This window comes from Watersipora subatra, chromosome 9, assembly GCF_963576615.1.
Source record: "Watersipora subatra chromosome 9, tzWatSuba1.1, whole genome shotgun sequence".
NCBI classification, from domain to species: Eukaryota; Metazoa; Bryozoa; class Gymnolaemata; order Cheilostomatida; family Watersiporidae; genus Watersipora; species Watersipora subatra.
Genome location: NC_088716.1, coordinates 18137558 through 18152402, shown reverse-complemented (window position 1 = coordinate 18152402; position 14845 = coordinate 18137558). Strand labels below are relative to the sequence as shown.

At 35.1% G+C, this 14845-nt stretch overlaps 1 protein-coding gene across 3 annotated transcripts in view; it reads left to right on the top strand.

The window, feature by feature from the left end:
* The window catches only part of LOC137405416 (WAP four-disulfide core domain protein 3-like), a 35377-nt gene that overhangs the window by 4009 nt on the left and 16523 nt on the right, over positions 1 to 14845 (top strand). The window contains exons 3-6 of one of the 3 annotated variants that reach the window (XM_068091668.1): positions 588 to 674; positions 3833 to 3919; positions 4381 to 4828; positions 7458 to 7884. The exons of 1 other annotated variant lie outside the window; for it this stretch is intronic. In XM_068091668.1, the coding sequence (XP_067947769.1) occupies positions 588 to 674; positions 3833 to 3919; positions 4381 to 4828; positions 7458 to 7623 (788 nt within the window). In that variant the 3' untranslated portion in view covers positions 7624 to 7884. Of the gene's footprint in view, positions 1 to 587; positions 675 to 3832; positions 3920 to 4380; positions 4855 to 7457; positions 7885 to 14845 lie in introns of those variants that run through there. One more of the 3 variants, XM_068091670.1, reaches the window with a different exon arrangement.

Below are 14845 nucleotides of genomic sequence, written 5' to 3'. Positions count from 1 at the left end.
AATAGCGTTTAACAACTCTCTCTTTCTCTATGTACCAAGTCCTGCATGGATGTAGGCTATCATGCTTCTCCACCACTTCTTATCCCTGATTTTTTTTAAATGCTTGCTCCGATACCTGTGTTCAGGTCAAATGAAGTGAAACCACTTGCTACATGGTCGGGCCGTCGGCAACTAAACCGGCCTCTCCATCTGCACTCCACCATGGGTGCAGCGGGTGGCTGGCAACCATGCAAGATTAAAAACAAAATATGACAAAAGTGGAGGAGTTCTTTTGTGAGCCAATGGCCAGCTAGCTAAAAATAGTTTCTCACTAAAAGCACCTTACAAATGGCCAATAGCAAACCACTGTTGAATCTGCCAAAAAATCATAGCTATATAACAACTATTTCTGTTAATATTCTATTGTATATTCCATAAGGAAGGGTTTTGAGGTAGAATTTCTTTCAGTAAAATGTATGTTTACCATGCAAAAACACTTTAGTTTCATACGTTATTCAAATAGCCTACTAGGTTGTTTTGATATCATGATACAGCGATTGGTTTCTCCCTTAAAAATAATCATGCTTTTATTTTTCTGTATGATACAGAAAGAGTCCGGTGCCCTGTGTTCAGATGTCGACCATGCCCAAATGGATATCAGATAGATGAAGATGGCTGCCAAACATGTCAATGTAGTGAGTCTTTTAATTTACTTTATTTTTTGTTTCTCTAATAGCCAATAGTATGTTGACTACAGGCTCTGCTACGGCTCGGCTTTTTTAATTACCTCTTAAAAAATCAAGCTCAGAGTTAAACTGCTAAAAATGAATTGAAGATGAATTTACACAAATTTTTAGTCGATTTTATCAGAAAGTATCTATTTTATGGTTTGCGATTGTTTTCGATATTTGAGGCGATCTGACGGCAAAACTTGATTGCAGTTAAAACGCCCAGAAGAAAAATGTGTTTTCAAAAATGATGTCAGTAGTAATGTTTCCTGTTTGTCTCTCTCTCCACTAGCTATTGCATTCGAGTTGCAGTGTTACACGTCTCTATTGACATACATTCTATTTTGTATTTCCTTTTTATTACTAAAATAAGACTTCAGATATAGCTTCAGATATATTTAATAGATATTTTAAGTAATGTAAGAATAGGCTAGGCTGGTTAGAAATCATCTGACTTCTCTCTCTAAACACTGCATGAACGTATAAGTACCCGATGCCAATGAGGCTGCATATTTATCAATCATAAACAATATGTACGAATAATGGCATCATATTAGGAGAAGTCTGACGGCGCCTTTTTATTCTGAGCGTTTTACCCGCGATCAGGTTTTGTCAATTTGAATCTTGAAACATCCTAGCAGTTAGATCACATTAAACATAAAAAATAATCAGAAATGATAAAAATACTGATATTTCTTGATAAAATCTATTAATATTGTAAGTTGTGTGTAAAAAGGTGTAAGTTCATTTACAAGCTGAGAGTTAGAAATATTTGACAGAAAGTTCCAGTGACCAAGAAATATCCTAAAATTACTTTGTGTCTGACTAAAAATTATACCAAAAAAAATGGCTGAATTGCATTTTGAATTTGTTCAGTTTGAAGATGATTGTTTGGACATAGCAGCCAAATATATTCGATTAAGAGCATAGTTACAGTCTCTGTTGCAGAATGAGTTTGGTTTCACTTTACACGTTGTATAGCTTTCTATTGGTAGTCAGTCATCAACAAAATGATGCTTTTCGTTACATGATAAAACAAAAATGAGAGGACAGAAATCAAGAATTATTGAGTGAGTTGAACGCCGGTGTTTTAAAAGTTGGTAATCTAAAACTGTATTGCGGGGGAGTCGGGATAGTGTATTGAAGTTTGTAGTAACAGAAAATTCATAAGCTGAAACATACAATGGTAGATATAGTATGTTGGTACTACGTCCTAGAAGACAATGTTTGTCATGTGTGGAAGGATAAATAAAAATATGTAAACATAAACTTGATTAGATTTAGCGAGGCAGTAATTGCGTATGATTGTTTAGATGTAGCAACCAATCATAACCGATAGAGAGCATAGTTTCACTTTCTCTTGTCAAACAAGCATGGTTTCGCTTTACTGGCAAATAAAAGTTCTCTTCGCTTTTGTCACTAATAACGATGATGAATAAGAGAGGTATTCGCTTGTGTAAGGTCTATGTCTATGTAACGGGCCTGTACTGTCTATCGGCAGCATTGGTCAGTCGAGTTGCTCACAGACTGGTAGTCGCAAAAATCGGGCAAAAACTGAAAGCAGGTTATTGGCTAATTAACGATCTGCCTTAATAAACATAACGGTTGTTGGAGGCGCACCTAGCTACTACCTGTTAAATATCTCCCAATCCGATTACTAGAGTGGTATGAATCAAATATTAGAGCCTATCACAATGATTAACATATACAAAAATGCAACATGGTACAAGCCACTATTAAATTATAAGTAAGCCATGTGAACTTAATGGCCATAGACATACTTTTGTCATAAATGTTACACATTGTCTTTAATTGCTATGGCGTTGTTGTTTTTCAATATTTTTTGTCTTCCAAGCGATAAATAGCTTAGAGACAACCAAAAGACCGCCTTTTACGCTACAGAGTGAAAGCCTGTGGAGCCTACCACTTTTTCTTCACTTTGGTCAAACTGCTTGGTGCCAAAATCATTATAGAAAATTTTTTACTCAGTAGCACACTCTACACTGATAGGCCCTAAAGGGTTCCACGTAGCAATGGTATAGTGATTGTTTATATAAACCTGGTTTACAAATCTGTTTTCTGGAAAACAGGCCACACACCGACCCGATTCAGCTTGTCTGGTGAACTAATACTAGTCCAGATTGTAAATGAGTCTTTTCAATAATTCTACGGCAAGATTAATCCTCAGTACTTTATTTACTGGTAAGACATTAAAAACAACCACAAATGAATCTATTAATGCTAGTAAATTGCACATCAGCTTTGTGGTTAAGAAAATCGTTTTCAATGTTCTCTGTGGTGATTGCCAAAGTTTTCCCGTCTAGATTGATATTACATAGCTTTGCTCATTATATCAGATAATGAACAACGCTATGTAATATCAATCTAGACGTGAAAACTATGCATTTGCTATGTACAATATAATCTACAGATAATTTATCTGTAGATTATATTGTACATAGCAAATGCATAAATGCACATGTGCATCTCTTTCTCATGCAGGCGGTCGTTTCGACAACGACTGACTTATAATTTAGGCTTTATCTCCGACTTACATGCTTTTCTGTTTTCTGCCTTCTCGTGCCATCCGTTTGTAAACAAAATGCACACCATGTATTTCTTATATAAGTGAAACCAAACCAAATCATTAAAATTGTTGGCGGCCTCCAGACTGCACAAATTGATATCACATGGTTGTTAGAACATAGGAAAAGGTCAAGATCAAACATGGCTTTTGAAATGGCAACACGGAATTAAATTTGTATAAGGAGTGTTATACGCCGTACGAATATTGCCCATTATGGGCAATACAAAAACTTGATAGCTGAGTTACATTTTCAAGCCAATCAATCAAATATATTAAAAAACAGATAACTTTTTATGATGGTGCCATGCTTTAAGTTCAATAGTTTACACCATAAATTTGTTATTGTGAAGTGTCAAGCATGACACCAACCAGCTGCCATAATTTTCACGATCATTTCTTAGCCTTACAAACCGTATTGACAAACTGACTAGCCTGCTACAATTAATCCCTGCTGCTGTACTACACTGTACATATGGCAAGCATCACCTGCTGTGTGGTGTCAGGTAAATTCAATGACACCAGCCTTTTCATTTTACAGAAAATCTCTGTCCTATTCCACGCTGCGCCGAGCCGTGTCCGAATGGATTCCGAACAAACTCACGGGGTTGTCAAACCTGTGAGTGTGGTAAGTTTTAATAGTTCTCTATATTCGCCATATCACTATCTGTAATTTTAGAGCTAAGGCTACGCTAAAGCTAAAGTGATAGGTGGATATGCCAAGACACCTGCAGAAAGCTGTCATTTTTTGCGAAGCTCCTTAAATCTTCCCAATTGTACTCATTTAGGCTATTAAACTTAAGGTAAATATGTATCAAAATCTATTTCGATCAGATTTTACCACATTATTCAAATGTCATAGATTCACATCGTATCGCTGCATGTCAGGGCTGCTCTCTCGGCAATTATTCGTCAACTATGTGCCCTGTTAATGCCTCAAAGAAATGTCGCAGCAATCAATATTTCACCATGCATCCACAGTATTCTGCACAATGATCAACCACTTCGCGAGTTGCTTGATCTATATTTCCTGGCTTCAGACACACAGACACCCTTTTTATTATAACAAATATTTATGATTTATTACAGTGAGTGGAGAGCATGCAGGAGAGTGTCCAGCACCCAGTGGACTCATAGGCATCTGCGTAGCCGAATGTACGACCGATGATGAGTGTGCAAGCAATGAGAAATGCTGTGGCAGCTGTCCAAGGCGCTGCACTCCTGCCGTGAATGTTAATAAACCTGGCAGTTGTCCAAGAGAAAGACCAGGTCAGGTTGGACCCTGCGTCGTAGAGTGTGAAGGAGATAACTCTTGCCCTGGAGATGAGAAATGCTGTGGCGGCTGTCCAAGGCGTTGCACTGCTGCCGTGAATGTTAATAAACCTGGCAGATGTCCAAGAGAAAGACCAGGCCAAGCTGGACCTTGCGTCGTGGAGTGTGAAGGAGATGACTCATGCCCTGGAGATGAGAAATGCTGTGGAAGCTGCCCAAAACAATGTAAAAAACCAAGAAGCAGAAAGCCAATTATAGGCCGAAGGTAAAAGATTTACAGCTCATTATAAAGTTTTGCAACAGCTATACCTCGGTATCCATTCTGATATTTGCTTTCTACGTTGAAATTGTTATATGTTGAAGGAGATATTTTACAAAAATAATTGGTACTTTGTTCGCTTGATTTCCAAACAAACATCATTATAATTGTTGTTTGTTTTCCAAACAAACAACAATATATATTTTAAATACTCGGATATAGCATTGAAGCAAATTAATTATATAAACCTTAAACTTATGTAAAAATTAATAGAATAACTTATATTACTTGTAAAAGCTAAACTTATGAAGCAATAATCAGTGAAGAAAGATTTTTATTGTTACTTTATCAGTAGAGGACAGCAGCAGTGGTCAAAAATGGCAGACTTGCAAGCAACAGGTTGGAGTTCAATTCACAACTCAGTAGTGTCATTTCAGACACCGGTTGTGGGTGGAATTACATCCAACTTTAAATTGCTTTGGACCACTGGGCACGTTTTGAGTTGTCGAGTTTCTATTGCCACTGTACTCAGACATATCCAGCCAAGAACATAAAACCATTGTTCGTACAACAACAAAGTTGTGCATGTTTAAAACATGCACAACTTTTGCACTCTCCGCAGACATCGATCATAGTCCAAAAAATAATGATGAATATTACAAGTAATTACATATAATATTATGATAAATGCATTATAAATACGGAACTATATAAAAATTGAATATAAAAGCTCAAATTACTAGGAAAACTAAACTAATAAAGTATTAACCAGCAGAAAGAGATATTTAAACAGAAGAGTAGACTCTCTAGGTTCAGTAGTAGAGTAAGTGATAAAAGAATGTGGTGTAACCTACTCCCACTTTCACTAAATATAGTTTAAACTTTATTTACACTCTTCAATCATTTTTAATTTTTACTTTTCATTTTCTATGTTTATTAAAACAGCTGTAATGTTTAAAAACCGCCATTATGCATTGGTTGATTACTTCATATGTTGAGACTGATATTCATAGCATATTCATAGCGACTGTTCAGCAACTATACAATATAGCAACTGTTCAGCAACTATACAATATAGCAACTGCTCAGCAACTATACAATATAGCAACTGTTCAGCAACTATACAATATAACAACTGTTCAGCAACTATACAATATACAACTGTTCAGCAACTATACAATATAGCAACTGTTCAGCAAATATAGACGATATAGCAACTGTTATAACATTGCATTTAAGTAGACTCGTTGCAGAGTGTTTATAATGATCACGTAATATTTCGTGATGTACTGTTACATGGCATAGAGTGATGTACTGTCACATGGCATAGAGTGATGTACTCTCACATGGCATAGAGTGATGTACTGTCACATGACATAGAGTGATGTACTGTCACATGGCATAGAGAAATGTACTGTCACATGGCATAGAGTGATGAATGATACTGAAATAGTTTAATTGTAAATTTATATAGTAATTACATTGAGCACAAGAAAACGATGTCACTAGATTGTTCCCTGATAACTGTCATGCATTTAGTTTCTCATATCCTGTTATTGAATGTTACTTCATCGGCCTTAAAGGTTAGGTAGATCCGCTAATATTACATATTATGTGCAGAGAATAGTGGTTTTTGTGCTAATCAGAGTTGCTATGAGGAAATGGTACGTCAAACATGAAATTCCTCGGCATATTAAAATGCTGATGTCTGCCAACGTTACAGTTTTTAACTGAAGTGTGTCCAAGTAGGCTACTAGGATGATAGATGAGTTAACATTGCGCTTTGGAATACAGTTTAACGCCACTTTATATTTTTTTAACTCACTAAACCAGTGCTTCTCAATTATTTTCTGCCATGCCCCCACCACACACCGGCACCTAGGAAGAACAATACTCAAGCCTTTATTATAGTCCTGCCCTATGCGCATGCTCAGCATAAATTAAACCCCTACACCGCAGAGCAAATGCTCCCTGCGCACACTCTGACAATGAGACCGCCACTGCCTCTATTCCAAAAAATATGAAATAGTACGTTTCTTGCAGTCAAGCACGGCCCTATTGATGGAGAATCATTAGTCTATGAAATTTATATAAATACACATCTGTATAGTACTGTATCTTTAATACCGTTAAAGAGAAATATGGACGAACGTACAATATGTTTGTCCATAATCCTTCTCTATGTTTCCCATAGTCAAACGCACCCTTCCCTTTGCTGGAGCCTCACCCTCTCTCCTTGGAAGGGGGCGAGAAGAGAAGGGATTAGGCTTTTTTAAAAGCAATTCATCCAGTTAAGAGCTTCTCAAATAGTCCACCCACTATCTATCTATCACTATCACTTTTGAAAAAATTGTGCGCTCACTATTTGAGAAGCACTACCCTAGGTAGATTAACAACATTGACATCTCTAGGAGATTTATATGACAGTTTATTGCCTTCATACTTTTCCATATCTTTTCAACTGTATGCTGACCAATATTTTTGTATGAAATTGGTAAACACCACTTAACATGACCAACTCTAGCATCCATTACCTTATGAAACTGAAATGTTTTTTAAAGCGCTACAAATATACATGAGTAAGTGCTTACATCTACTGAAGCATGCAATATAGATGTCTATTACATACTTTTAGCTGTCCAAGTCGGTTTACAACAAGAGCAGAGGGTCGTCGGTGCACTGAACGACGACGAAACCTCAGCAGCTGTACATCTGACTCTGATTGTGAGGATGGCAGAGTCTGCTGTGGATTCTGTCGAAAGAGATGCATGAGGGGACGTGCTCGATTTGCCCGGTCTTAAAATGTATTAGCCAGTAATCTTCTTACCTAATCAATGCTAGTTTGTGATTCTGTATTTTGTAAATGTGAGACTATATTTAGACAAATATTTGGTGTTTTTATGACAAAAAAGCCTGTGTACAGTTCTTGGACAAAGAAAAACACATAACAGATGTAGATTGTGAAATAATAGGTGATTCTCTGCATATTTATTTTCTTTTTGCTTGCTTGTGATTGTACAGTAATAATTTTATATCTTTCCATAATAGAATGCTGAAAATAATATTGTCTTTGAATATCTGACTGAGACCTTAGAGGCTTAGTATCTATGGTCACCATAAGAATTTTGTAGTAGGCACTAAAAAGCTTTGCATAGCTCCTTCTTAATAATTCAAAGCACAACTAAATGACTATTGAGAGTTATTGGTTTTAGATGCCTTAAATAGTACAGAGCCTAAATCTTGAGAAATATTTAAATTTCACTCAAAATTACCAAAAATTGCCAAAATGTATTCTTCAGTCAACAAATCATACACAAACATCTTTAAAGAAGGCTTCCAATTAGATGAGGGATCACAGACTGAAATATCTGGATAACAGTAAAAATAGAGCTAACCTACACTCAAACATTTATAGGACAACTTCAAAACTTAAATGGAATGGCAAACAAAGCAGGAAAACATTAAAGTAGCGCAGTTCTCTAAAACTCTCTAAGTCTCGAATGATTGTGCTCTGATTGTTTCCCTGTGACATCAATAATTATGTCTTTTCTGTTTCTTAGTATCTGAGAAGCTGTTTTAAAATTAATATTAATATTTAACATCAAACTTAGTCTTTAAATATTAAACCAAAATACCAAACAAACTGGTGAATATGTTTTAATATCAAGCTGGATAAATCAGCCACCGTTTGGCTGCTCCATTACGGTGTCAGCTTGTCTTAAAAAAGTCAAACGATATATTTAGCTACATTTTAATTGGTTATAAATTATTTTTTGCTGATTTTTGCTTATAAATGCAATGTTTCTATACAAACAAAATGATAACTTATCTATATTTTTCAGTTCATTAGTTTTGTAAAATACAATGATAATATTTTTTATGAATTTCATGAACAAAGCTTTTATTAGATTACCAACAGCAAGCCGAGATATGCCTAGATTCCTTTCATTCTCAATCAGATAGTCAGTAGGTGGATGTTTAATAAGCTGGTTCTCAGGAAACAAATAGAGTTTTTATATGAAATATTTTATGTGATCTGGCAGAAGGCACAGAGCACATGCTTGTGAAGTTTAGAACAATTCGACCAAAAAATGTAGAAAGAGAGACTAACAGACAGACACACAGACACACACAAACACAGACAAAGTAGAATTTATTAATCTATATTAATGATATATTAATAGTGGTGTTCAGAAAATTCTACAACTGCCCTCTCAGGCAGTATTAGACATGAAGCTGTACAGCCACCTACCAAAAACATACAGTGCTGTCAGAAACTATGAGACCACCCAATCATTTATGCCTTTATTCATCTTGACACTCTTGATGTAGCCATGTTAATCGATTTAATTACCACATATTACATATTATTAGATGAAGGAGTTTCTCTTTGTTCTAGCAAAATATAGCTAAAGCCTTTCGGCCAAATTTGATAGCAACACTTCTGCTATAAAATAAAATTCTATTTTATAGCAAAGGACCAACCAGACCAAAAAATTAGACTTTTTTCTTGTATGTACAAGTTTTCATTGGCATCAACATCAATCTAAGACATTCTATTGGTATTTGCAATCATCAACAAAATGATTATAATTAAAAAATTATAATTAATAATAAATAAATAATTAAAAAAATACTTATCGTTACGTGAGACGCTAGACAAAGATGAAAAGAAAAAAATCTCCAATCTCATATCAATCCAATTCTTATTAATCAATAATTTTTATGAGCTGTTGCCATGAAATTATATAGAGTTAATCTCTCTTGTTGGAAATAGATTATCGATAGAGGTATGTCAAAATCTTTGAAGAAGACAGAAGCATTCCGGAACAGAGCTCATCTTTCTGCTTCCTGACATTCATATCCTTGTAAACAACATTGTTTATACAGTTTCCTTGTCTGAGTCGTTCCATTATTTAAAGCTGCGCCTGGTACCAAAGGGAAATGACATTAAACCATAACTGTCACATACAACTTTTATCGTATTTACTAGGTAAATCATACACACTGATTCCGATTTTGTACTCAAAATAAATATTGGTCCATTAACTTCAAAGTAATGAAGGCTTTTTTACAAAGTTTCAATATCGGCCTCGAAAACAACACGATCGGCACAACAAGTTCCGCCCAAAAATATGTGACGTAACCTAGCTTTTTAGGAACAGAAATTAGGGATGTATAGTCCGATTCAAAATGATAGAATTGGGTCTCTTAAAACCTTATTATCTAAATTTAGCCTTCAAAATAATCTCAGTTTTTTCTTAAAGGTAGATAAGCTATTTAACATTGCATATTTAAAAATGAGCTTACAAAAGCGCGATAAAAACACTAGCTTGTGATAAAATCGTTCTCTTTTTGAGCTCATTGTTCTCGACGTTCAGCCTATTTAAACATCATGTAACAAGCTACGAGCAATTTTAAATAGTTCATCTTCCTTTCATAAAAGACTGAGATTATTTTACAGGCTGAATTTAGATAATAATGGGTTTTAAGACACCCATCTCTATCATTCTAAATCGGACTAAACATCCCTAACTTCCGTTCCTGAAAAGCTAGGCTGCGTCAAATATTTATGGGCGGAGCTTGTTGCGACAATTGTGTTGTTTTCGAGACGGATATTGAAATGCTTTAAAAAAGCCTTCATGACTTTGAGGGTTAGTGGACCAATCTTTATTTTGAGTACAAAATTGGAATCAGCGTGTCTGATTTACCTAGAAAATACAATACAAGTTGTACGCGACAGCTATGGTTTAAGCATGTTCTATATTTACTGACTCTATCCGGCTTGAATATAAAAGCTTTGCATAGGCTAGTTTCATCACTTGTTGAAAGACTCGTACAAGAGAATGCATTGTCTTCAAGCAATAGTTGGAATCCTCCTGTGTTACGGGGCGTGTGCACAGTTCTGGAAGTTTTACAAATAGTGACATTTTTCCTTTTCTTTTTAGTTCATGTAGGTTTGTGTTACAAAATGTGTTATCAAATTTAATTTTGCCAAATCATGTCATTCAGGTTAGCTTGCAGACTGACTTGAGTTTTGTGGATAATTAAAATTTCTGTGATTTTCTTATCACTGAAGTTACGCTAAAACATGGACTTCAGTAAAATTTAAACAAACCTTCAACGATTGTAGACAATTTATCAATGCAGCAAGTAAATACAATTCATACTTATTTTCAACAATTATTATTAAATAATTTTGTATATTTTTCTAATCTCTCGTTGTTTAAACATTAAAATTAAAGAAAACCGAATAAGTAACTCTGTACCTTGTTCAGAAACCAGTTTATCTACTGTGCGGTTGGGTTCTGTCATATTAACTTTACTAAAAAACTGGTATTTCTTATGATTGTTTGTTTTGATTTATTCAAAAGTTAGACACGATTATCAGAAAAAATTTACATTGAAGAAACCAAAAAGTTAGTTATGTTTGGATTCTTTAATAACTGGTTCCGGGCGGATCTTGCATTGAAAATGCTTGATTTTAGTTTAAGTAATTTAGCTTTATCTTTTAATACTGCTAATTGTTAACATTGGTAAAAGTTAACACTGTTAAACGCTAAAATTGTTAAGTACTAACATTAGTAGTTGCTAGCATTGTTAAGTGTTAATATTGCTAGTTGATGTTGTGCCTTTTTTTACTCTTTTTACAAACTTTGTTTATTTTTAGTATCTGCATGGCATCACTATTTACTCAATGTAGACATATTTGAAGCATGCAGTTGTTATGATTTTCAACTATTGTTGTCTATGAAGAGTGAAAGAATTGCGTAAAAAGAGTAATTTATTTATATATATATATTTATATATATATATACATGTATATATATATACATGTATATGTATATATATATATATATAAATTTGGTAAGAAATTTATTAAAATTTGACTAAATTTGACGAAATTTATTAAAATTTGACCAAATTTATAGTAAGCTCTACTTTAGTATCGAGCACTTTATGCTGACTTCTAGCCTATACTTTATTGTATATATATATATATATATATATATATATATATATATATATATATATATATATATATATATGTATAGGAGCAAGTGCTCCCAACAAGGCAACTCCAAACGAAAATCTATCACACTAGAGACGATCCTAAATGCAGACTGTGCAAAGATGCACCTGAGACCATCCAACACATCATCAGTGGATGCAGGCAGCTAGCAGGAAACGCATACACTGAGCGGCATAATCATGTCGCAGGTATTGTGTATAGAAGTCTATGTGATGAGTATGGCCTTAATAAACCACAACACTGGTGGGAAGCTCCTGGTAAGGTGAATGAAAATGATCGCGCTAAGATCCTCTGGGACTTCTACATCCAAACTGACAAGCATGTCCTAGCAAACCAACCAGATATTGTGGTGGTAGACAAGGAGAACAAGAAGGCTACTATAATAGATATAGCAGTACCCAATGACTACAATATAGCCAGCAAAGAAAAAGAAAAGGTAGAAAAATATTTCCCTCTTGGAGAAGAAATTGAAAAATGCTGGAATGTAAGAACAACTGTAATCCCAGTAGTCATTGGGGCACTGGGCGCAATAACACCGGCGCATAAAATGTGGCTTGCCCAAATACCAACAACAATCAACTCAGGTGAGTTGCAGAAAAGTGCGCTATTGGGAACAGCTAAGATCTTGGGGCGAGTGCTCAAACTCCCAGGTCTCTGGTAGGAGACCCGAGTTAGAGCAGAATTTACCACCCATACGGGGTATCCGGGGTGAGGAAACAATTTTTATATATATATATATATACAAGATGTTTACTCACAGCTGACCACTCACAGCATTTACTCACACATCAGCAACACACTGACTTGTGGGACATCATATTACATTACTATTATTAATAGTCAACAAGCTGTCTATAATAGAGAGAATGTATGCAGACTGTCAGTAATTGATCATGGTGGTGCATTGACAAAATGTGGAACCAACTGCACTCAGCTAGAGTGCCCTAGCAATTGTCTTAGATGGAGAACTGACAGCCGAGGGTGTAACACTTGTGATTGTGGTAAGAGGCCTTTAGAATTTGGTATTTCTCCAAGGGAGGGCAACTTACAGAAGCTTTGGATTTATAAAATTACTATATGAATTCCCGGTGTTGCATGAGTAATAAAATTATTACCCAATGAATTTGAGTAACTTAAGCTAGTAACTTAAGCTAGTCTAAACCTTTACTATAATAAGAGCCATGTTTGAAGCCAGCTTAATAATCATTACATTACACATAATAGTCTCTAAGGCATCTAGTAGCTAATAAGCTAGTAGTAACCAGTAATATTTTCCCAAGCGCTGTAAGTGTGAGTATTTTAACCGATCTAATAACTATGGGCACAATTGTTCCATGGTTTTGCAAGTAGGTCATGTGGCATTGTGGGTTTGCTGGCCTGTTAGCAGATCTGGAGGTTATGAGTTTAAATCTAAATCGTTTGCGATTACTTTCAATGTTTGAAGTGATCTGATGACAAAAATTGATAGCAGTTAAGACACTCAGAAGAAAGGTACATCCCCAAAAATGATGTCGGTAGTATTATTTGCAGTTTCGTCTCTTTCTCTCCATTAGCTATTGCGTTCCAGTTGTAGTGTTACACGTCTCTATTGACATACATTTTCTTTTGTATTTGCTTTTTATTATTAAAATAAGACTTCACATATAGCTTCAGATATATTTTTGTAGATGTTTCAAATAATGTAAGTAATATCGAAAAATAATCTTTTGTCTGTATAAACAAATATTCTAAAAAATGGCTGAAAGCCTTTTGACCTTGTTTAGTTTGCAGACGATTGTTTGGGCATAGCAAGCAAATATTTTCAATAGAGTATAGAATCTTTACAAGTACATTCATGTATAAGTAAAGTAACAAGTAAGTGTGACTTTTGTAAGTAACTCTTGTAAGTATGTATAACCTTGTATTGGCTTTAGTAATCATCAACAAAGTGACAGTTTTCGTTAAGTGATAAAAAAAGTGAAACGACAAAAATCAAGAATTATTGAGTGAGTTGAACAAAAGTGCTTTGAAAAGGTTTTAAAAGTTGGTAATCTTATAGTAATGAGGAGTCAGGATAGTGAATGGTTGGTTGTAGAAACAGAACGTTCAAAAACTGAAACTTTCAATGGTAGATATAGTATGTTGGTACTATGTCCTAGAAGACAATGTTTGTCATGTGTGGAAGGATAAATAAAAATATGTAAACATAAACTTGATTAGATTTAGCGAGGCAGTAGTTGCATATGATTGTTTAGATGTAGCAACCAATCATAACCGATAGAGGCACAGTTTCACTTTCTCTTGTCAAACAAGGTTTGTTTCACTTTGCTTGGAAATAAAAATTCTATTAGCTTTAGTGAGGCATTAAAAACGACCGCAAATGAATTTAACATTTTATGATGGTACCATGCTTTAAATTCAATAGCCTGCACCATAGTTGTTATTGGCAAGTGTCAAGCATGACACCAACCACCTGCCATAATTGTCACTGTAATTTCTAAGCCTCGCAAACCGTATTGGCGAACTGACTAGCCTGCGCTTGATTGCTATAACTAATCTCTGCTACTGTACTACGCTGTGCTTATGGCAAGCATCACTTGCTGCATGTTGTCGTGCAAATTCAATGACACCAGCCTGTGCATTTTACAGGAAATATTTGTTCTATCCCAGGCTGCTCCCAGTCCTGTCCTAATGAATTCCAAACAAACTCACAGGGTTGTCAAACCTGTGACTGGAAAGTTTTAATAATTCTATATATTGGCCATAGCATTATTTGTAATGTTAGAGCTAAGGCTAAGCTAAAGCCAATTTGATAAGTGAATATGCCAACACACCTGTAGAAAGGTGTCATTTTTTGCGGAGCTCCTTAAATCTTCTCAATTGAAATCATTTAGGCTATTAAACTTACGGTAAATATGTATCAAACCTACTTCGATCAGATTTTACCACATTATTCAGATGTCATATCTTCACACTGTATCGCTACATGTCAGGGCTGCTCTCTTGGCAAT